Source organism: Monodelphis domestica, chromosome 3, assembly GCF_027887165.1.
Source record: "Monodelphis domestica isolate mMonDom1 chromosome 3, mMonDom1.pri, whole genome shotgun sequence".
In the NCBI taxonomy this organism is placed as follows: domain Eukaryota; kingdom Metazoa; phylum Chordata; class Mammalia; order Didelphimorphia; family Didelphidae; genus Monodelphis; species Monodelphis domestica.
The window spans coordinates 2,220,208-2,243,928 of record NC_077229.1 but is presented as its reverse complement, the minus strand read 5'-3'; the positions used below and the strand labels follow the sequence as shown (position 1 = coordinate 2,243,928).

Genomic DNA, 23,721 nt, shown 5'->3' with positions numbered 1-23,721 from the left:
TGTTGTGTTCCCCCACCTCTGCTTTTATTAAAACTGTAATGAATGAAACATCTGAAGTGATTTTCACTATTTTAGTCCTCACTTCCACTGCAATGGATAGGACATATAAATACATATCTTTTACGCTGTTACAATTTCATGTCCGAGGAGGGAGGTTTCCCAAGGGACTTAGCTACCCTTGTAATGGATTATGATCTTATCTGGGAGGTGGGATTTTCCTGGGAAGTGTAGTAGCTTCTGATTGTTTTTTTATACTTGTAACTCTTCAGCTTACTCGATCCTTCCACCAGAATGAACTGATTCTTGGTGACATTTTAGACCCAAAAGGTTTTTTATCAACAGAACAGAGGTTTGTGTCTTTCTGGGCTCCTCTCCCAAATTTTGGAATGACAGTAATAGACTTTGTTAAAAATATCTCAGCCAAGGTTGAAAGATTGTCTCGATCTATAAAACTTGTGACAAGTATCCATAACTTCACAGGTATTTAAAATGTCACATAGGAAGTGGCTCTGCATAGCAACTCATGTGAATCCTATACGATAGCAGATTTGTTTGCTATTTGTCATTTAAATGTGCTAATGTGATTTTGGTACTTCTTTGAATGTGCATTACCTACTGTACTACAGCTTTATAAAGCTGTTACTTGGTAAAAATAATTTGTACTCCACTGTGGATCATGGCCAAGTTAAAAATGTCCCTTAGCCTTAATGTCAATGCATACCCAAAACATTTAGACTATCAGAATCTGCCATGAATTGATATGTTAAGGGACTGTGTTTAATGAGTGTGTGTGATTCCAAGAAAGAGACACTGCACAGTACCGAAGAAGCACAAAGTTAACCTGCATAATTCTAACTGAGCACACAAAGAGACAAAACCAATCCCAGTGGGATTGCTGACATTCTACACCAAGACAGGACTTGGAACTTGTTTGAGATTGAGGTTGTTTGACATATGTTAGAGATAGGAGTTTCCCAAGCCACGTGTCTATCAAGCACCTCATTTTGGCTTCCTCCTGGCTCCCCTATTCCTGTGAGAAAAGGTAAAGTCAGAGTAGGGAATGCTATTTCCCATTTGCTGCAAAAATCTAGTCCCTTTTCTTTCATAGTGTGGCAACTTTCTGTAGTCCTGGCTGTTGATTCAGTAAGTGCATCATTGCTGCTACAGGCTTATGGGACATAAATCACTTCTAATCAGCCCCTGATTCAAGTACCTGTTATAGGTTTATTTTTCCTTAACTTAGAATTTTTACACATAAGACTGATATTTTATATTCCATCCACAATTTATTTTTTCCCTTTTATTTGGATTTTATGGTTTTTATTTTCTTTTGACAATTGATTCATATAACTCATAACTCAAGCACATATCCCTGAGTGATCCCTGTATTTGTCAACATCCTCCTCAGGGGGGATGTATTATTATCCTATAATGCAAAGTTTAAATTCTTTTGAGAGTAATTTTAGGATAAGAACTTGCTACCTCCCAGAATTCAGAAAATGACCTGTTTGGACAAGACGCCATGAAGATACCTGCAGAGACCATACACTGTACCAAAAGATCCAGAGTGAACTTTGGGATGTGGCAATTTGAACTGTTGGGGAGTTGAATGCATTTAATTTGAATGTACACTCTTTATGCCAAGGGGGCTGCCCCCAAATTGGCTTTTTTGTCAATATAGCAATCATTGATTTTGTTCTTTTTCTCTTTTATTTCCCATTTATACCCAAATTCTTGTAATTTTCCTTTAGAAACTGCAACATTGTATATACCTTTAGTTAAAAATAATTAATTTTAAGTTTATGTTAAAGTGATTCCTGGGGGCAACTAGCCTCCCAAAGGATCACAGGGAGAATGTGTAAATAGAATTTTGTACTCTTGAACTACATTTCCCAGCATCCCTTTCCCTTCATCCCCACATTATGTCCTTAGTGTTGTACATAAAAGTTTCTGTAACTCCACTCTCTCTCCTGCTCATGCAATCAGGATCCTCCTCTTTACTAAGGCTATTGCTTTCCTCTGCTTCAAGTTATTATTAATAAACCTTGTAAAAAACAATATGTGGAGTTTGGGGTATTAATTTTTAATCTTATAATAGTAAGTTGTTAATTAAAGATCATTAATACTAATTAATGTATGGTGGAGAATAATGCATGACTGTATCCCATGCAATAAGGTTTCTCTCTAGTGTGGACTCTCTTATGTGTAGCGAGAGTCACCCTGTGTGAAAGCCTTTCCACACTGTTTACATTCATGAGGTCTCTCTCCAGTGTGGATTCCCTGATGTGTATCAAGATTGCTCATTTGTGTGACAGCCTTTCCACAGTTTATGTTAATAAGGTTTCTCTCCAGTGTGGATTCTTTGTACAAGAATATTCATAGCTGCACTCTTTGTGGCAGCAAAAAATTGGAAAATGAGGGGATGCCCTCCGATTGGGGAATGGCTGAACAAATTGTGGTATATTTTGGTGATGGAATACTATTGTGCTCAAAGGAATAATGAACTGGAGGAATTCCAAACGAACTGAAACGACCTCCAGGAATTGATGCACAGTGAAAGGAACAGACCCAGGAAAACATTGTACACAGAGACTGATACACTGTGGTACAAGACTTCTCTACTAGCAGTATTGCAATGATCTAGGACAATTCTGTGGGGCTTATGAGAAATAATGCTATCCACATTCAGAGGAAGAACTGTGGGAATATAAACACAAAAAACAACTGCTTGATCACATGGATCGATAGGGATATAGACTAAATGATCACCCTAGTGCAAATAACAATATGGAAATAGGTCTTGATCAATGACACATACAAAACCCTGTAGAATTGCACATCAGCTATGGGAGGGGATTCAGGGGAAGGGAGGGAAAGAACATGAATCTCGTAACTATGAAAAAATATTCTAAATTAACTAATTAAATACAAATTTCCAAAAATCCAGTAAGGATTCTCTGATGTGTATCAAGAGAGCCCCTCAGTGTGAAAGCCTTTCCAGTGTTTACATTCATAAGGTTTCTCTCTAATGTGGATTCTCTCATGTTTAACAGGAGAGTCCATCCGTGTGAAGGCCTTTCCAAACTGTTTACATTCATAAGGTCTCTCCAGTGTGGATTCTCTCATGTGCAGCAAGAGAGACCTTCCATCTAAAAGCCTTTCCACAGTGCTGACATTCATAAGGTCTCTCTCCATTGTGTATTCTCTTGTGGTTAACAAGAGAGTCAGTTGTTGTGAAAGCCTTTCCACACTGTTTACATTCATATGGTTTCTCTCCAGTATGGATTCTCTCATGTTTAACAAGAGTGTACCTCTTTGTGAAAGCTTTTCCACACTGTTTACATTCATAAGGTTTCTCTCCAGTGTGGGTTCTCTCATGTGTAGAGAGATGGTTTCCCTTAGTGAAAGCCTTTCCACACTGTTTACATTCATACGGTTTCTCTCCAGTGTGAATTCTCTCATGTGCATCAAGATTGCTCCCCTGTGTAAAAGCCTTTCCACAGTGTTGACATTCATAAGGTTTCTCACCAGTGTGGATTCTCTGATGTGCAGCAAGATTGCCCCTCTGTGTGAAAGCCTTTCCACAATGTTTACATAAATAAGGTTTCTCTCCAGTGTGGATTCTCTCATGTGCATCAAGAGAGCTCCTCAGTGTGAAAGCCTTTCCACAATGTTTACATTCATAAGGTTTATCTCCAGTGTGGATTCTCTGATGTGAATCAAGAGAGCTCCTCAGTGTGAAAGCCTTTCCACAGTGTTTACATTCATAAGGTTTCTCTCTAGTGTGGATTCTCTCATGTTTAACAAGATTGCCCCTCTGTGTGAAAGCCTTTCCAAACTGTTTATATTCATAAGGTCTCTCTCCAGTGTGGATTCTCTCATGTTTAGCAAGAGAGTACATTGTTGTTAAAGTCTTTCCACATTGTTTACATTCATAAGATTTCTCTCCAGGGTGGATTCTCTGATGTGCAGCAAGGTTGCCCCTCTGTGTGAAAGCCTTTCCACACTGTTTACATTCATAAGGTTTCTCTCCAGTGTGGGTTCTCTCATGTGTAGTGAGATTGTTTCTCTTAGTGAAAGTCTTTCCACAGTGTTGACATTCATAAGGTTTCTCTCCAGTGTGGATTCTCTCATGTGCAGTAAGAGAGACCTTCCATCTAAAAGCCTTTCCACAGTGTTGACATTCATAAGGTTTTTCTCCAGTGTGAATTCTTTCATGTGCAGTAAGAGAGACCTTCCCTGCAAAAGTCTTTCCACAGTGTTGACATTCATAAGGTTTCTCTCCAGTGTGGATTCTTTCATGTGCAGCAAGAGAGATCTTCCTTGTAAAAGCCTTTTCACAATGTTGACATTCATAAGGTTTCTCTCCAGTGTGGACTCTCTCATGTGCATCAAGATTGCTCCTCTGTGTGAAAGCTTTTTCACAATGTTGACATTCATAAGGTTTCTCTCCAGTATGGATTCTCTGATGTGCAGCAAGATTGCCCCTCTGTGTGAAAGCCTTTCCACAATGTTTACATAAATAAGGTTTCTCTCCAGTGTGGATTCTCTGATGTGCAGCAAGAGAGCTCCTCAGTGTAAAAGCCTTTCCACAGTGTTTACACTCATAAGGTTTCTCTCCATGGTGGATTCTCTGATGTGCAGTAAGCTCAGAATTCTGACTGAAAAGTCCCTCACCTTTATCACTCACAAAAACCATCTTGACACGTTTACTTTTTTTATGTCTAAGGAGTTCTAAACTCGAGTCAAAAACCAATCCTTCTAGGTTACCTTGATACATGGGAATTTCAGGAGGTTTCTCAGGTGAATGAACATGTCCTACTTCATCAGGAAAGCATTTGTTATATTTACTATCCTGACAACAGTCATTTTCTGAGGTCATTTTCATATGCTGATTTAGGACAGAATATTGACTGAATTTCTCTGAAGTTTTATCAAATTCATAGTCACTCTTTGGATTTTTATTTACCTTGACATTAGAGTCATAGTTTCCTCTCAAAATAAGATCATGGGGACCCTCATTCACGCATCTTTGGGGGCAAGATACTTTCACCAAACAGCTCAACTTTGTAGACATCTCCTTCACTTCTAAATTAGCCTCTGCCTCTGAAGAAAACAAATAATGTTATAAACAGAGAAAGAAGGTGGAGATACACACACACACACACACACACACACACACACACACACAAAGAGTAATATAAGTTCTTTCATCTGATAGCAGAAAGCAAACTGATTTTTATTCTATTTCCCAAAGCAAAAAGGATTTTTCAAACTTAAACTGGCAGAACCAGTCTTTGACGACCCCATTTGGTCAAATCTGCAAGATGGGCAATTTTAGAAACACTTTCACATACAATAACAATGAAACCACATAATAGACATGTGACAAAGGCAGCTTCAAGATTCTCATCATACTTTGCGCAACTCATGTCATAAGTAAAGAAAGAATGGAGGAAAGAACTGACCAAATTCCTGGCAACTAGACTACAACTCAAACCATGAGCCTGAGCATGTTTTGTTTGCAGTATTGCACAGTCTTTCTCCATTGCCCTTTCTATCTTTCCTAAAATGTCACTTCTCCATTATTCTTATAATTTTGTGAATCTCAGGTAACCTTCCAAATATTCTGTTCTCATCATTTTGGATGCACTATCACATGGTCATTCCTTGTAAATTTTGTATGCTAAACCAAAAAATAACTTCAGTCTTTTTAACTCTCATGTAATAAGTTTCAAAGTAGAACAGAAGTTTTCTTCTTTTCTCCACAGATGCAAATATATTATGCCATTAAGTCTAGACATACTAAATATTCACCTTATTTTACAATCTACCATAAAGTATGTCTCATACCCTATGCTGAGTTTAACATGCATTTCTCAAGAAATGAACAGCATAATTCAGCACTAGCCCACCAGCCCCCAAGTCTAGCACTCCCTTCACCATAACAGATAAAAAGTCTTTTGAGATAATAGCCCTTATACACCTACTTTCAAGTCACTCACCTGGACAGGAGCTCCATAGGCCTTTTTGCTCTAGCAGCCATGATGATTCCCCTTGCTGAAAAAAGGAGATAAAATTTTCTCTAGGAACTGGAAGCCCTGGGCATAAGAAGGGAGAGATCAGAAGAGAAAAAATATAATCTTCTTAAAAGAAAGGGGACATGCAATTAAGAATGACTTGTGTTGTATTCATTGTTGGGAGATTTGCAGGAGGGGCAGAGATTACAGAAACCATTTGCAATCAGAAAAGTCCATTTTTATCTACCTCTTGTAATAGAAGCATAGGCATACTCCACAAACTAGATCATCTAGAACTTAAAGGCAGCTAGTAACAAAGGGATCAGAGACAAGAACTTGGAGTCAGAAAAGCAAATTTAATCCAGCCTCAGGGAGCCCCAGGTATGTTATTTAAACTAGTTGCCTCAACTATGAATTAAAGGAAATGAGACTATCAAACTCACAGGGATGTTGTAAAATACATGATAATTATGAACTCCTTTATCCAGTAGAGGACACAGAGCAGTATTTTAAAATACTTATTCCCTTCCTTTCCACTCATAGCTTCTGGCCTGGGATTTGAGGGAATGCTGGGAGACATCAGGCCACAATGTCTTGACAAGGTCACATGTGGTGGATAAGAGATCACAGAGTAGCCCCTCGGCAAGATGTAATTGCCCACTTAGTCCCCTCTGCATGACTTCTCTCATTAACATCCCTTACTAATGGAATTGACATGATTATTATCCCCTCCCTAGCCTTAGAAGGAATAATATAAGAACAAAATACTTGCACTCTATTTCCCTAAAATATCACCAAAAAATCAGACTCCAAAATCCAAGCTTGAAAAGACTATCATGGGTTAACTTTTACTTAGGTACATCATTTCCAGCAAAACCATAACCACGAGCTATGTTCAGAATTTCCTATTCTCCCAGTCAGCATATAAATCAATCATAAAGGTCCACACAAAATGTGCAGGTACACCAAGCTTCACCATGCCTCAGTGACTCAATTTCACTAACCAGAAACTCCCTGTTAACTCTGAAAAACGATCATCCTGAATTGTGTTCCCCATACTCCTCTAACCCCCCAGGCTTAGTACTGTGATTGTTGAATTGTCTTTTAAGAGTCTCTGATTGATCATCTCTTTTTATTAAAAGTAATAAGTAAATTTCCTTGATTGTTTATAAACTCAAATTCCTCACAGGTTAATGAGAAAATCAGTCACCTGTGACAAAATCATTTATCTTTGGCAAAACCCTTATTCTGTCAAGAATCAATAGTTTCAATACAAGAATATGGGGCTGGACCCCACCTGTGGCAAGGGAAGAATGAAGGAGGAATAAGGATAAACTTGCTAGACTAGGGAGAATCAGGAGCTGTGAGCTACAGTTTTATTACTTCTTTTTTTTTTTTTTAATTTTATTCCCTTATTGTTATGAATGTCTACTCATGCATGTTAAATGTGTTTCTTATGAACAGCATATCATAGGATTCAGGTTTTTAATCCACTCTGTTATCTGTTTACATTTTATGGGTGAGTTCATCTCATTTAGAATCATAGTTATGATTAACATATATGCATTCCCCTTAATCTCATTTTCCTCTTTTAATCCTACACTTTCTCCTTCACTGTCTGTCCACATGGTTCTCTTTTAATCACTTCCCCCATTTCTCCTCCCTTATAATATTCACTTCCCTCCTACTACCTTTCCTATTCTCCTTCTATTCTTATAAAGAATTCTATACCCCAATGAGTCTGGCTGTTATTCCCAATGAGAATTAGTTTTACTGCTTGTCACCACCCTCACTATCCCCTCCACTCTAATAATTTTTCTTCCCAGGCCTCTTTATTTGATATAATTTGCCTCAAGTTACTTCTCTCTTCTTTTTCTCTCAGTGCTATCTTCTTTTTCATCCCTTAATCTTTTTTTCTCATATCTTCCTAAACACTTTAGTACCACATCCTCTAAGTATACTTCAAATAACTACTATAAGGAGAGCAATTTTAGGAGTTACAAATATCACCTTTCCATTAAGCATATAAACAAAACAATTTGACCTTAATACGTTCTGTAAATTTTCTCTCTTATTTGCCTTTTTATACTTCTCTTGATTTTTGTATTGGGACATCCAACTTTTCCATTTGCCTCTCTTCTTTTCATCAGGAATGCTTGGACATTCCTATTTTTTTTAATTAAATAACTATTTTTGTCCCTGAAAGAATATAGTCAGTCTTGATGGGTGGGTGGTTCATGGTTATAAACTCAGTTTCCTTCCCTTCCAGAATATCATATTCAAAGCATTTCAGTCCTTTAATGTAGAAGCTCCCAGATCCTGTGTAATCAATACTGGAGCTACATGATATGTGAATTGTTTCTTATTGGCTTAATTGAGTAATTTCTCCTTAGCATGGGATTTCTTCAATTTGGCTATAACATTCATGGGAGTTATCATTTGGGGATTTATTGCAGGAGGTGATCTGCGGAATCTTTCAATTGCCCTTTTAACTTATGATTCAAAAATAACAAAGCAGTGTTCTTTGATACTTTCTTGTAATAAGACATCTAGCTTTTTTTATATTCTGTAGTCTAATAAATCTTTAGATTGTCTTTCCTGGATCTGCTTTCCAGGTCAGTGACTTTTTCAGTCAGATATTTCATATTTTCTTTTGACTTTATTTTATTGTTTCTTCATGTCTCAGGAAGTCATTGGCTTCTATTTGCCCAATTCTAATTTTAAAAGATTATTTTCCGTGACCTTTTGATCCTCCTTTTCCATTTGGTCCATTTTACTTTTCCTGGAACTCTCTTCTATATGGAATTTTTTTTACCTTCTTTTTCCACTTGGTCAACTCTACTTTTTAAAAAGCCATTTCTTCATTGGATTTATGTGCTTCTTTTGCCATTTGACTAATTTGGCTTTTTCAGGTCTTATTTTCTTTGTCTGTTACTTTCATTTCTTTTCCCCATTTTTCTTCCACTTCTCTCATTTGATTTTTTAATTCCTTTTTTAACTATTCCAGCACCTGAGACCAATTCCCATATTATTTAAATAAAAACCCTTACCTTTTGTCTTGGAACCAATTGGTTCCAAGGCAGAAGAGTGGTAAGGGCTAGGCAATGAAGGTTAAGTGACTTGCCCAGGGTCACACAGCTGGGAAGTGTCTGAGGCCAGATTTGAACCTTCCCATCTCAAGGCCTGGTTCTTAATGCACTGAACTACCTAGTTTCCCCCTCCCATTCTTATTTGAAGTTTTGCATATGGAGGCTTTTGTATCCCAATCCCCGCCAAAGTCTGTGCCTTCTTCTTTGCCTCCTTAGATATTTTCAATGGTTAGACTTTTTTTTTTTTGCTATTTGCTCATTTTCCCAGCCTTCCCACCCACCCACACCACCCTACACACACTTTTGACTTCTATTCTGAGGGTACAGGGGGCATTCTTTTAAACTTCAGTTTTTCTTTGTGGCTCCCCTCAGCTATAGTTCTGGTTTTCTGAAGCTTTCATTTCATTGAAGGTGGTACCATGCCCTGTGGGCTGGTCTCTCTGAAAGCTACTTATTTAGTCTCCTCTAGACCCTATTGATGGCTTGCAGGGCTCAGAGAGCTGGGAGCTACTTTGTCCTGGGGTTAAGGGCTTCACAACAGATCTGAACTGGCCAAGTGACTTTGGGACCTCACTACAGCCTTGTGTCAGCCCTTTGTATTCCAAGAGGTGGCATGGGATGTGCTAATAATGTAGGCTTAAGAAGGGTCCCTGGGTCTTGAAGTTGGCTTGTGCCCAGGATGGGAACTTAGAGCACTAGGTTTAGGGTAGATTGCACTCCTCTATTTACTTCCATTTCCCTCTTTATGCCCTAAAATAGACCCTTTCTGCCTAACTTTCAAGTTGTTTTCCTTAGGAGAGCCACCTCCCTCTTACTCATGTTAATTCTTTGACTATTTGTTTAAAAGTACATTTTAAGGTTGCTTTGAGATTCTCAGGGTGGTTCCAGCTTTTGCTTCTGCTTTGCCCCCTTCTTGGCTTAGTCTCTCCCATTAATACATAATAAAAAGAAATCTGTCTGGTCTTTAGAAAGCCAAAAGGGGAAGGGGCTGCCTATTCTCTTTGATGCCCATCTTCAAGGAAAAGCTGCCTAGGTAGGAACAGAGAATTTGCATACAAATTTCAAGTAGAATTAGAGGCTGGACTAGATGCCTTCTGAGATTAGCTTTACAAATGTAAATCTAGAACACTGGTTTCAGTTTTTACCTGAAGCTGTCTAAAACAGAGGAGAAACAATTTCAGGGGCAAGAAAGGAAAATCTCAGCTTCCCATCACATAATTCAAAGACTTTTTTTCATGACAAGCAGGAAGGTGGGGAACCCTAGGCAGAGATTGGCACTTTTCCTTTTTTAATCTTTGACAAAGGCTCAAAATCTGTACATATGGCCTGGAATTAAGGCATTCCTTTAATGGCAGATTCAGAGTTAACACAGGAAATGGTCCTTACCCACAGAGAATAGATTCTGCACATTCTCCAGCATGACCTCCAGGTACAACTCTTTCTGAGAATGGTCCAATAGGCACCACTCCTCCTGGGTGAAGTCCACAGCCACATCCTTGAAGGTTATTGACCCCTAAAACAACAAAAGTCACAGGATTTAGAGCCGAACCTCCAAATTTCATCTAGCACAACCCTCATTCACTGATTGGAGGAAAGTGAAGCACACAAGGGATTTACCCAAACTCCTAACCTTGAAGGGTGTCAGAGCCAGAAGCACTATAGACCTGTCATTCAGACACCAATGGAATACTGACAAAGACATTTTGTGTCTGAAGACAGAATCATGTTATGAAGAGTAAAACCTGGAGAAGTGTCTTACTCTGAAATGCTTTTTCCTTTGGAATGAGGGAGATGGGACGTGCTCTCTGAGTGAAGTATGAGATTCTGTGGAGGAGAAAGAGGCAAGGTAATCTGAAATTTCTCATCACAAGTGTCAGAGTTGATCTGGTAAGAACATTTTTTTGAAGAGTTTCTGAGAAGGTAGCATATTCTATGTATTCCAAGGGGAAAATATAGTAGTGATTAATGAGGAGAAAACAAAGAAAAAGAATTCTGAATTCTCTACTTAATTTGATGATAAGCACTGACAAATCCTGAGATGAAAAATATGGTCAAAACTGATCCTGATGGCAATGGTTGTAAGGGGGGTAAATCTAAGTTGTTTTTTTTTTCTTTACTAATATGTTATACTAATGGTCGCCAGTGATTTAATTCAATCCCAGTAAAAATACTCAAGTCAGTTTTGGAATTTTATGGTGGTTTAATTAATATAGAGGGAAGGAATTAAGAAGAGAGAGAGAGAGAAAGGGGTATACGATTTCTCCAGCCTAGTCTAAGCCAAGGGAAGTTCAGAGAACTCAGACACAAGGCCTCCTCAGAAGATTAAAAAATTAGCTTGGCTTCCTAATAGAATAGTGTTTTTGGAAAGGTAAAGGAAAAAAAAGGAATCAGCCTAAATTCCGAGAGAGCTCAGGGAAGACGCCTCACCTGACCCACACTACTGAGCTGCTCCCAGTCACCTCACCAAGGATGCTCACCGCCAAACCCGGACAAGAGCTGCAGGCACACCAAGATGCCAAAACACCAAAACGCCACCCAGCAAAAGAGCCAGAGCCACATCCCCACTAAAAACCCAGAGCTCAACACCTCCACTATCAAAGAGAGCGGCAAGAGGAAGTGCTGTGAATATATAGACTTTTTTTTAACATCACTTCCTGTGTCTCACATGTACCAATGGCAGCTTAAGCTTGACTTAGGACAGCCCAGGGGTCTGTCAGTTGTTTTCTTATTTGTCACTTGTTAGCACATGTCTGTCATGGGCCATCCTCCTCAACACTTAATCCTTAAGTATGAGTGTAGACATTCCTGTTTGTTAGGATTTTTAAAACTAATCAGGATGTAGAAAATCTAAAAGTCACATGGTCAAGGGACAGTTAAAGCAAGGTATCATTGCAAAGGCAATTTTCTTGTTGTGGCCATATTAGGAATCCACAGGATTAATAAGTTCTAAAACCTTCAATAAATGAAATGACTGGGGGTGGTAGAAGCAGCCTTAATCTGGCTTTCTCAAAAGGGTCCCTCTCCCAGCTCTCCTAATCCACACTGCAAGCGGCCTCCTAATCAACACATCACACAGCTTTTACAGCGGGGCAGGGACACTAGAAATAAAACATTTTACTTGGAGCTCAGTGAGGCTCATATAACATCCCAGTTTCTAAGAATCATCTCTATCCCTTACGCCATATTTCTATGATCCTAAGAATCCCGGCTGAACGCCCTGTATCAAAAGCACTGATTGTAACCTAGATGTCAACCATAGTGCTGCTTATCATCAATGTTGGTAAGATAATGGATTGACTTACAACTAAAAGCTGACGCTGGAAGTCCCCAAAACGAGGAGGCTGGAAGCTTTTCCCAAACCTATCTTTAGTTTGGTGTTTTCTTTTGCTCCCTCTCCCATTCCATATTTAGCGTCTGAGGCCTCCCCACAGGTTAGGAACCTAGGTGGTGCCTTTTGTGTTGTGCTGGCTGCAGTAATAATCCTCAAAGGCTGAAATCAGTCTGTGATGTTAGCTAAATGAACAAGCACAGTCTCATGTTAAATGGAGTTTCAGGATCCACTGAGTATGATCTGGCATAGCCAAAACATTGTCTTTGCTTTATGATGAATGCTATTTGTTACTGGAATAAATTCAGTCATTTTACATTAAGTTACACAGAAAAAAAGAGTAACTATGATGAGGAAAAGAAGGGGTTTGGGGGCAACTGGGTTGCTTAGTGGATTGAGAGCCACACCTAGAGATGGGAGGTCCTGGGTTCAAATCTGGACTCAGACACTTTCTGGCTGTGTGACCCTGGACAAGTCACTTAACCCCCATTGCCTAGGCCTTGCCACTCTTCTGCCTTGGAACCAATACTCCATATATTGATTCTAAGACAGAAGGTAAGGTTGGGTTTTTTAAAAGAGCGGTGTGTCTAATATTTTGTCAATTGAGTTAATTCAAAAGAAAGACACTGACAGTGGAATGATTAGAATTCTCAAGAGGCAAAATGTTTTCGTTTTAAAAATTGATTAACTGCCTGGTCATTTAATGTGGTCAGCTGACACTCTCCAAAATCAAAAAGAAAGGAAGCGCTACTATAACAAAAATGACAACCCTACCTAAATTCATTTGCTATTTGGGGCCATACTTCTCACACTACCAAAAACCAAAACACTTTTTTAAAGAATTGGAAAAATGTAGAACCAAGTTCATCTGGAAGCAGGAAAAGATCAAGAATATCAAAGGAACTAATGAAAAAAATGTGCAGGGTGGGGCCCAGCAGTCCCAGATCTTAAACTGCACTATAAAGCAGTGGTCATCAAAACAGTACAGTGCTGGCTAAGATATAAATGTTTACATCTACATCGATATCAATGGACTAGACTAGGGGTAAATGACCTAAAAGAAAGAAAAACAGTTCTCTCCCCTAGCTAGCACAGCGGGTCTTTGGTCTTTCTCTCTCTCTCACGTCACACCCAGACACACACACACACACACAGAGACATAAATAACCACTGAGGAGGGGGACTTGGGAGACCCGAACTCCTCCCTCATTACTTCATCACAGGAGAAGCAGGTCCGTGTCCATACAAGGAAGGTGTCAGTCCAAGCTTTCCCCAAATGTGTGGCTGGCCCAGCCCACTCACAGAATGTGTCACGGTTTTCTAGTCCTTTTAGCTTAACATAGTTTTATTACCTGGGAAGAAGGGGACAGCAAGTCTGGAGCTTTGACCTCGGTCAGGCTAAAGGGAAATTTATTCTACAAAAATAGCACAATTTAACCGTAATTTTCAAAAAGAGTTTATGAAAAACAAAGGATCTAAGCCTAGCCTTGAAACTATAAAGACCTGGGGATCGAGGGTCAAGAGAAGTACTTAAGAAGTCGACGGAGGAATAGCTGCCAAGGCAGTGGCCAGATCTGACAATATCATACTTCTTGGCAGGGCTCTTCCACTTTTCCAACCTGCTCCATGGAAAACACAGGGTAGACGTGGAATCGACTACTCTTCCATTTCACCCCTTCCTGACTTATTCTCTATTTTTCAGCTTGAAATGCCCCTGGCACATCCGGGGATAGGAATAGTCTGAGGAAAGTTAAGAGTTTCCAAGCATGGGAAGGCACAATTCTCCAGATCCTCAACACAATCTGGAAAACTGAAACCCTGCAGGGCCATTCCAGTGTCCACTACAACCATCCAGGGGCTACTCCACGCCTTATAATGACTTGTGTGTATCACCATGGCGACACTGCACCTAACATCCTTCAATAGAAATCTTCATGCCTTGGGAAGAATGTGTCTGAGATGCAATTCTTTGGGCCAGAACCAGCATTCCCTCTCCCACAACAACACTCACTGTCTCCTAACAGTAGCAGGGGCAGAGAGCAGCCCCTGGAGCCAGGTGTGGGAGGGAGAATTGCTCCTGATAGATCTGAAGGACATTCTAAAATGTCACTGAAAAAAAGGTACTTCATTATAACACTACCTGGAAAGTGAAAATCTTTATATGGGACGAAATTTCAAAGACTTTACCTTTCACATACCTTTTTCTCCAACCTTCAAAGTTACAGACTTAATCTCTTCTCTAACAGGTGTTTCATTCACAATGCAGATTCTACCATAGGAAGAAACAATCCTTTCAATCTCTTTTTGGATGAGACTCACATATATTTTTCTCTACCGTTGCCATTATTGATGTTTGAAAGAAGAGTAAATAGGAGCATGATGTAATTATGGTCAAGCATATAGAAAACGTGCGACAGTTAGAGTGATTTTATAACACTTCCAAAGACAATTACAGAAAAACGTATCCCTAAATTTCGTTAAAACAGAAATTTGAACATAGTACTGACTCAAGAAGGATGATCAGAAATCTAAAATTTAAGCACATAATCATCACACTTAGGGATAGTTATTGATAAAGAAGGTAATGAATGAACTTATTTAAAAATACAATCTTAAGGAACTCTTGATGATACAAAATTAAAATTCTGCAGATGAAAATTCAATCTTAAATCAAAAATCCTTTTCTAATCTGGAAAGACTTAATAAAATTGTCTGGCAAGAGCTTGTCACAATTTGCAAGCAGGAGCTGACATGGTCTTACACTCATGCATTTTAAAGAAGTTCTTAAGGAGTTTCAGAGTGTATTAAGGGGACACACTACTTTTTCAATGCAAGAATAACAAGGAAATAATGAGGAGCTTTCAGAGCTGTGTAATTAAAATTTTGTACCCCAGGACTATGTTTCCCAGAACCCCACTTCTGTCCTTACTTTTTGGAGTTTAAGTTTCTGTAACCCCTCCCTCTCTTCTCTCTTCTCCCACTACAGCAGTTGGGAAAAAACTGTTCTTTAGTCAGGTCTTACTTTTCCTCTACTTCAAGTGATTATTAATAAATCTTATAAAATATAATATTTGGGGAGTTATTGGATATTAACTTTAATCTAACAGAGCAATGATTTCTAATAACTGATCCTTATGCCAGGATGAGTTGTAACTAAAAGAAAATCAAATAAAACTTGAGGGATGAAATATATTCTCTACATGTCAATCCTGGAAAAATTTAATTCTGATTGGTAAGATTTGCCATTTGAGGTAAGAGCTTTTGGGGCTGCCACTAACATTATTTTGAGTCTTAAGTTCACTTATACTTGTCTGGTGGGTTCTTGATCATGAAATTGGTAATCCACCATTCCAGAGAAAAGCCACAAATTACTGAGAAGGAATGTGATCTGGAACAGTCACAGGTAGAGATCTTTTATCTGGCAGAAGTTGAGGATATGATTCTCAGCATAACACATCTGAAGGTAGAATCCCCTTTTGGCTCAGTATCCCCACTCTGCCATTTCCTTTTGAAAAGGAATGTTTCCCACATTACTCCTGAGTCTGGCTGTAAAGTAGAAAATAGAAGCATAATTCACATTTTAAGATGTAAGTGTTTTCAGACTAATGTGGTCAATCCATCTCCCAAACCACCAAGTGAATTGTTCATTGAATTATATGTCCATGCTAATTATATATAAGATGATGTAGAAATCATATATAAGATGAAGTCCCTGGAATATCTCGTTCCTAAATATTAGTGTGGAATATTTGTGTAATTTCTTCTCCATTTCAACGTGGTCAATGACTAAATATGTTCTACAACAGGCAATTCAATGGATAACCACTGTTGTCTATCTACAATGGGGAATTACTGAAATATATCTTCACCCCACCCCCATTTTTGTTTTAACTGAAGCACAGTTAGTCTCTTATAAATTAATTCATTTGTGGAATCACTCAAGCTGGGGGATAGAGAATCTATGAGCCAAAAAAGATTGTTGTTTATCTTAAATTTTAAATGAGGTTAGAATCTCAATTGCATCTCATCCTCCTACAGGAACTAAAATGAAAAATACTGAGAAAGCAACAGTTTAGATACCCCCTGTTATGTTCAATGGAAATGATGCTAATGGGACATGGAAACATCTAAAGTTTCTGAATTTTAACTGCACTCTAAGTTGCTAATAGTTTAATAACATTTAAAAAGCTGTACAAATCTCTCTTGAGACCACTTTGTAAAAGATTTTAGTGGCAACAGCTAAAGCATCTTTACAAACAACAGGCTTTTTAGAGTAGCAACTCTACTAAATAGAAGACCTGTCTCTGTCTGAGAAAAGATGGTTTTGGAACCTCAAACAACTACATGGGACATTTGAGATGTGAGATGGAGTTTCTTTTATATTTTTTTTAAAAACCCTTATGTTGGGGGGCGGGGGGGGGGGGGCAGCTGAGTAGTCCAGTGGATTGAAAACCAGGCCTAGAGACGGGAGGTCCTAGGTTCAAATCTGGCCTCAGATACTTCCCAGCTGTGTGACCCTGGGCAAGTCACTTAACCCCTAGGCAATGGGGTCAATCCATTGACTTGCCCAGAGTCACACAGCTAGGAAGTATCTAAGGCCAGATTTGAATCTAGGACACCCCTCCCCCCTCCCCCCCCCCCCCCCCCCCCCCCCCCCCCGTCTCTAGGCCTGGCTCTCAATCCAATGGGCTACCCGGCTACCCCCTGAGATGGAGTTTCTTGACACTGAGGATGGACGATGACACTGCAAAGAAGCCTGATGTTAGTTAACGTCAACTGCTATTGTATGACCTTTGCTTTCTGGATTATTCTTTTGAAACATTCATTTCTTCTGTTTACAAGATGAGAGGTGAAATAGGAGATTTAAGACCATCATAGAGATACCTTAGGCCAAACCACCTCAACTGGCCTGCTATTTTATCTTTATTCCTCTAAGAAAAAGGAACTTGTGTGATGAAACTTTCTGGTTTTCTTTTTCCGATGGTTTTTTTTTAATTGTATTTAATTCGTCAATTTAGAACATTATTCCTTGGTTACAATACTCATATTCTTTCCCTCCCCTCCCCATAGCTGATGCTCAATTCCATTGGGTTTTACATGTGTCCTTGATCAGAGCCCATTTCCATGTTGTTGGTGTTTGCATTAGGATGTTCATTTAGAGTCTACATCCCCAGCCATGTCCCCTCGACCCATGTAGTCAAGCAGTTGTTTTTCTTCTGTGTTTCTACTCCCACAGTGTTTACTCTCAATGTGGATAGTGGTTTTTCTCGTAGATTCCTCACTTCACCCCAATGCCTGGCCCTTAGTGCTCTTCTGCCTTGGAACCAATACACAGTATTGATTCTTTTTTTTAAATCATTTTATTGTTTTTAATGAACTGCTTGACATTTTACAAATCTTTAGTGTTATCATTTTATCAATACCATATTGTTGATCATAAATATACTGAAATGTGAAAAGACACCTCTGATAAAAATACAAAAGATAGAAACACTTAGAAAGGAGGATGCATAACATCAATACAGGTCTGAAATGGAAGGACAGTGAGAACTTTTTTATAACATTGGTGTGAATGAATAGAAATAACTGTAAACCAAACCATGTTATTTTAGGTTTTTCACAGTATTGATTCTAAAAAAGACGATAAAGGTTTAAAAAAAAATGAACTCCAACCTGTTGTGCCACAATTAAGTTCTTCACTAAAAAAAAAAACAAAAAAAACTCATGTTTTCTCTTTTACTGTCCTGCCCATGGCAAAATATGCTGCTCTAATAACTTTGGACATTTTTCAGAAGAGATCTCTGCTCTCCACACCTGCTGTCCCAGACAGATGCAAGTCACTCCATCGAAGGACCTAAGCAGGAGGCTGCTGAGCCCTGAACCTCTCTAGCCTCCTCTGGGCCACCAACAGCCACAGCATCCCTGCCAGACCCAGCCCAAGTGGCTGCTGGTGTCCCATAGCTGCTGCTGCCCATTGACAGGGAGCCCAACATCCTCCTCCACACTGTCTGTGCCCTGTAAGAATGCAGGCCAGAGTTCAATTCATTTATGTAAAGCTGATCATCGGGTGTGCTTATCTCGCATTCGTGATCCTACACTGTAAACTGATACCTCCAACACTGAGCCACAGCAGGTTCCTCGTGTTCGGAAATCTGGTCACTGTCCTGGCAGGTTTCTGTCCACCCTAACCAGCTCCTGTAATGGCTGCCTGAAGTCAGTGAAAAGCTTGTTTTACAGATTCCCGTCACTAGAGAAGTCGCTGAGGAAGTTGTCTGGCAGGAACAGGAACGGCGGGCTGGGACACTGGATTCCGGTCCACGTAAGGTCTCGGTCCAGAGTGGCGTTTCCAACAGGCGACTCTGGGTGCTACCCAGCCTGTGTGTCACACAAGACCTCAGCCTGGAAGGCATTTCCTGATTGGCGGGAAGAATTCTCTTCTCTGAGTCCGTCCAGTTCCAGCTGCCAGATGTGACCAAACACAGGCATGAACCATATCCGATAGAGACCTCGCCTGTGTGTCATATTACCACATTGGAATTTCCTAGCACTGACGTGGTGCCTAATAATCCAGCAATGTCTGGGCCTCGTCATTTCTTTGGGGGGCGTCTGCTATTCAGATCTGTGGGACATTTGTTTGTATATGATGGAGAATAGTCTTTTAGAAAGGAATTCCACAAAACAATATTCTTTCCCATATAATAAATGGGAGGAGTGTCCTATATTACTTCCCAATAGCAGGAAATGTATAGCTTGTTGTCTTAAGAAATGTATTCAATTAGGAATGTCCTGGGTTCCAGAGCCTCTGGGATGTGTTATTGATAAACAGGGCCCTGAAGCCACTTTCAATGCTTTAAAAAGTTTGAAACAATTAAAAGGAAACCTAAGACTCTCTACAAAACACTTGGGCATCAGCCAAAGGCAGCTCAATCATTTCATCCAGTCACGAACCAAAACATGACACTGACAGAAGAGAAGGTGGATTCGACTCCAAAGTAATGTAAGGAGACATCACTATTGATCGTGTATTTGTGTTCTGGATCCTGGTAAGAGAACGCCTGTCCTGGATTGCACCTATTTCACACAGACATCCCTCTGGGTAAGGAAATTCTCATTGAGGCTCTTCTGAAGGTCTTCTCAACAGGCTGGTCAAGGGGGAATCATTCATCGCCTCCAAATCACTGATCCTGAACCATGTGATCACGTAGGATCCTTTAGAGAAGTCACCGTGAGGGCCATTTTAGGGAGAGTGAGGCCCAGGGAGGCCACTAACTGTGCCATAGACATCCATTATGATAGTAGAACATGGGCTGCAGTACTGGAAGGGATGGAGTCTGGGGTATCAGAATATTAAAGCAATTCAGGACATCAAAGACTTCTATGGGATGAATCACAGCTCAGGTGTGTGTCCTCTTCTGAGGAAGCTGAAGGCCCTGCAGGAGGAGCCGGGCTCCCTGGGAATGGTGGGGGACTCACTGGCCTGAAGAGATCCAGGAAACAAGCTCGGCCCGTCCAGGGGCCCTTTGAGCCTGGGAAGATTCATGCCAACTCCGGGCTCCCCGAGGACTGTGGCCCAGAGAGGCTCCTGTGACCTCGGGAGTCAGAGAGCTCTGGAGGATTCATTCCATTTTCTTCTCTTAACCTCCTGCTGAACTCAGGACCTGGGATCAAAGGTTCCAACCCTCTGACCAAACCCCAATGCCTGTTTGCTGCGTCCTCTGTGCCTTCCAGCCTGGTAATGACTCTGCTAAGGGTCTGTCAGACACCCAGGAAACACCTGCCCCACGTCTGGGGGATCTTGGCTCTAGGAGGGCTGGGGGCACCTGCAGCTTCCTCTGATCACAACTAGTTTGGATCTTCAGCCCAGAGACGGCTCTGATCCCCACAATATTTTCCATGGAGGGAACAACATGGATGAACTGCAGGATCCCACCAGGCCGGGCAGAGCCAGGGGTCTCCCGGGTCAGATGGCCCCCCTGGCGCTGACGGGCCTTCAGGAACCAGAAGTGCTCTCTGATGCCACCTTCCTGCCAGGCTCCTGCCTCACTGGCTCCCCAGCTCCCACCAGGGCCTGCTCTCCTCAGCCAGCCCAGCCCACTCCCCTGGCACCCCTCTGCCCATCCTGATGCCAGCCCTGCCAGGCTCTTTCCTCCTGGGGCTGGGGGAGCCCAATGCTGTCGGTCACCCCCCCATTCCCCAGCTCCTACCACTGAGGCCCTCCTGTGGCCAGGGGGGACGGGCTGTCAGCAGGGCATGTGGGGGAGAAGCTCAGGGCCTGCCTTGGAGGCTGCCTTTGCTGTGAGAACAGAACAAGGTGCTGGATGTGCTCAGCAGTGCCCGCCCCTCCCCCACATCTTACTGCCTAATAAGGCCCAAAGGCCCAGCGAAGGCCTGACCCAGGAGGCAGTCCATGGCGTGTCCTCTGGCCTGGAGGCGGGAGCCTGGCTGGAGCCCCTCTCAGCACACCCTCCAGCCCTGCCCGCCGTGCCCAGCCCTTTCCTTGGGCTACAAACGCTCCTTGATCTCCCCCAAACTCCTTCCGAAGCCCCCCTGGCAGGCCTGACTGACCCCCCCAAGCCCAGGCCTGGAGGGCAGGAGCAGAGCCTGGAGCTGGGGGACCCCCGGCCATCCTGAGGGAGGGGGTCACACTGGGGGGGAGAGAAGGACTGGCAGCGCCTGGGCCTGGGTGGAGGGACCTGGATGGCTCCTCCAGGCAGGGGATACCGAGGCCGGGAAAGCCCAGAACAGGGTGGATGCAGCCAGGGCGGCCCCTGGAGCTCCCCCTGAGCACCAGCAGTGACGGCGCCCCTGGAGGCCTGGCACAGACCCAGCTCGGAGTTCTGGGGGATCCCAGCCTGGCCCGGGGAGGGGCTGCACTCACCTGGGAGGGGGGCCTCGGGGTCCCGGGGGCCATTCCTCTGGCTGCGGGCTCTCTGCGGGGCCACCCTGGGGTGCTTCGGGGGGTGGCAGCCCCGAGGGGGGGAGACTTCCTCTGGGTGCGCCTGGGGGGGAAGGAGAGAGGGGGAGGGTCAGAGGGGCTCCCAGGCCTTTCCTGGCCTCAGGGGGTTACAGGCAGCCTCAGGCTGGGAAGGGCCTAGGACTGGCCGGGAAAAAGCCCCGCCCCCTCTGCCGCCATCTTTGGCTTCATCCCATTCATAGCTGCACCTGGTGGAGGGAGGGAGGGGGGCACCAGGTGGGGGCGGGGAGAGCGGGCTGGCATTTCCTCAGTGCCCGAGATCGGGGCTCCCCCCCTGGCATGTGGGCACGGGCACCCCCCCTGCTGCCCCCTGACGGGGCTCACGTGGGCTGCTTCTCCCCTGGATGTCCCCCGGGGGGGGGGGGAGGGCAGGACCAGCCCCTCCCCCATCCTGTGACTGCGCCCCTCCCCAGCTGCCTCCCTTCTCCCGGGCTGGCGGTCCCTTCTCTCTCCTGGGGGAGGGCAAAGCCCCGCTGTGGCTCGGGGTCCAGACGGAGCCGCCCCGGCCTGAGCCCGGCACTTCCGTGTTTGTCCCTTTTCTGGGGTCCTTTAAAGTGACGGACAGACACTAAGGCAGCCCCTGCACCACCGCCAGCATTCCACTGCCTCCTCCCCCAACCCCACCCCCGGGCTGCAACTACGCACTGACTGCCACTGCCCTCCCCTCTCCTCTCCTCACCCAGAAAAGGTCCTAGAATCACAACTGCGAGCCTCCCAGGAGCTGAGACTGCTCAGGTGAGATTCCCAGAATGCCTCGGGGTGCCACAGGGGGAGGGGCCAAGATTTGTGTGATGTCCGAATCTCAGCATTCTGGGAAATGGAGTCTTCCACAGGGAAAGGCCATGGCTAACGGGAAGTCATGACACAGGCATTCTGGGAAATGGAGTCCTCCCGCCTGGGCCCCTGGGGGTAGAGGCCTGGAGGGGGAGGGGTACATAGGAATTGTTCCCCACCCCGGGGGGCGGCAGCCTTCTCCCCCCACCCCCATTTCCCCTTCCCGCCCTGCCAGCTACTTCTTCCTTAGACTGGGAGTTGGCTCAGGATGTGGCCTGGCCCACAGCAGGTGCCTAATAAGAGTCTGTTGATTTGATTGACTGACTGACTGATCAGTCCTTGGATCTCTGCTCTGCAGGGCCTGGGGAGGTGGCTCTAGGATCCCCCTTCTGACAGAGAAGGAAACTGAGGCAGAGGGCAGCAGCTGACAGCCCAGGCCCAGGCCCCCCCCCCTCCCAGGTTCCCCTTCTCCAGGGCTCTCTCTGAACATCATGCTGCTCCTTTTGATTTGGGGAGACCCCTGCGCTCCCCAAAGGAGGGGCCAACCCTCTCCCCAGAGGAGGATTCAGGTGACACGGGCTGCCCTCCTAGGCCTGAAACCCCCAAGATCTGGGCTCAAATGTGGCCTCAGACACTGCCCAGCAGGGGGGAGCTTGGCCAAGGCCCTCCCTAGCCTTTGCCTCAGTTTCCCCCACTGTGGAATCCAGACAATAAGAGCCTGGCCTGGGGCTGTGGTGAAGCTGGTCCAAAGAGAATCTGAGGGGAAACAGCTGCTTCCTAGGGGCCTCCTGGGACTCTGGGCAGTCTAAGAAGAGTCTCCTTCAGCATCACCCCAAGCCCACAAGGCCCAGAGACCCTTCTGAGGCCTGGAGGAGGCCCAGGAATCCCCGCTTGCCTTTTGGGAGGCAAGAGAAAATAAAACTAGATCAAAATAATTGAAAAACATTAAATGCTTATGAGTAGGTTGAATTAATATAATAAAAATGACACTGCTACCTAAATTAATTTATTTATACAGTGCCATAACTATCAAACTACCCAGAAACTTTTTTATAGAATTAGAAATAATTATGACAAAGATAATTTGGAAGAACAAAAGATCACAAATATCAGGAGAACTAATGAAAAAAATACGAAGGAAGGGGGCCTTGCAGTCCCAGAACTTAATAGTAGTAGTCATCTCTCGGTAACCGAGGATGATGATTGTCTTTGTGCCCTTTCATCTGTGATGTAGATGAGTGTGCACAAAGACACATGTGCTTGAAGATTTAAATGGAAAAGTCGAAGCACAGAGACAGTCCCACTCTCTTGGCGTTGGAAGCCTGGGTCCTTACACCCGGAGACTTCCTCAGCTGCATTGGATGGCCGTGCTGTCTTTTGTGCTCCAACATGCCCTGAGCACTCCACAGTGCCTTGCTGTGTCGCCATCTCAGCCGTGGAACCTTCTTATTGGTTTCTTCCACCTGTTCCGCTGAAGCAGTCTTCACATGCTGGGTGAGCAAAGCCCTGGTTCACCAGGGGTCGACGACCCGATGG

The 23,721-nt window shown here is 43.1% G+C and overlaps 1 protein-coding gene across 1 annotated transcript; it reads right to left on the bottom strand.

Moving 5' to 3' along the window:
- Positions 1–755: 755 nt before the first annotated feature.
- LOC130458153 (zinc finger protein 420-like) lies at positions 756–22,174 on the bottom strand. The gene is made up of 5 exons (XM_056821235.1): positions 22,091–22,174; positions 21,316–21,436; positions 10,496–10,622; positions 6,006–6,101; positions 756–5,106 (listed from the first exon to the last, which is right to left on the bottom strand). The coding sequence occupies exons 2-5, from the start codon at positions 21,346–21,348 to the stop codon at positions 3,095–3,097; spliced, it is 2,268 nt and encodes a 755-aa protein (XP_056677213.1). The 5' UTR covers positions 21,349–21,436; positions 22,091–22,174; the 3' UTR covers positions 756–3,094.
- Positions 22,175–23,721: the final 1,547 nt, after the last annotated feature.

Bases quoted from the DNA above. Each gene is read 5' to 3' on its own strand.
- LOC130458153 (XM_056821235.1), bottom strand. From the start codon at position 21,348: ATGGCCCCCGGGACCCCGAGGCCCCCCTCCCAG. The intron at 10,623-21,315 runs GTGAGTGCAGCC...TTGTTGTTTTAG, and splicing joins CCCCGAGGCCCCCCTCCCAG to GGGTCAATAACCTTCAAGGA. The intron at 5,107-6,005 runs GTGAGTGACTTG...TGTTTTCTTCAG, and splicing joins CCTATGGAGCTCCTGTCCAG to AGGCAGAGGCTAATTTAGAA.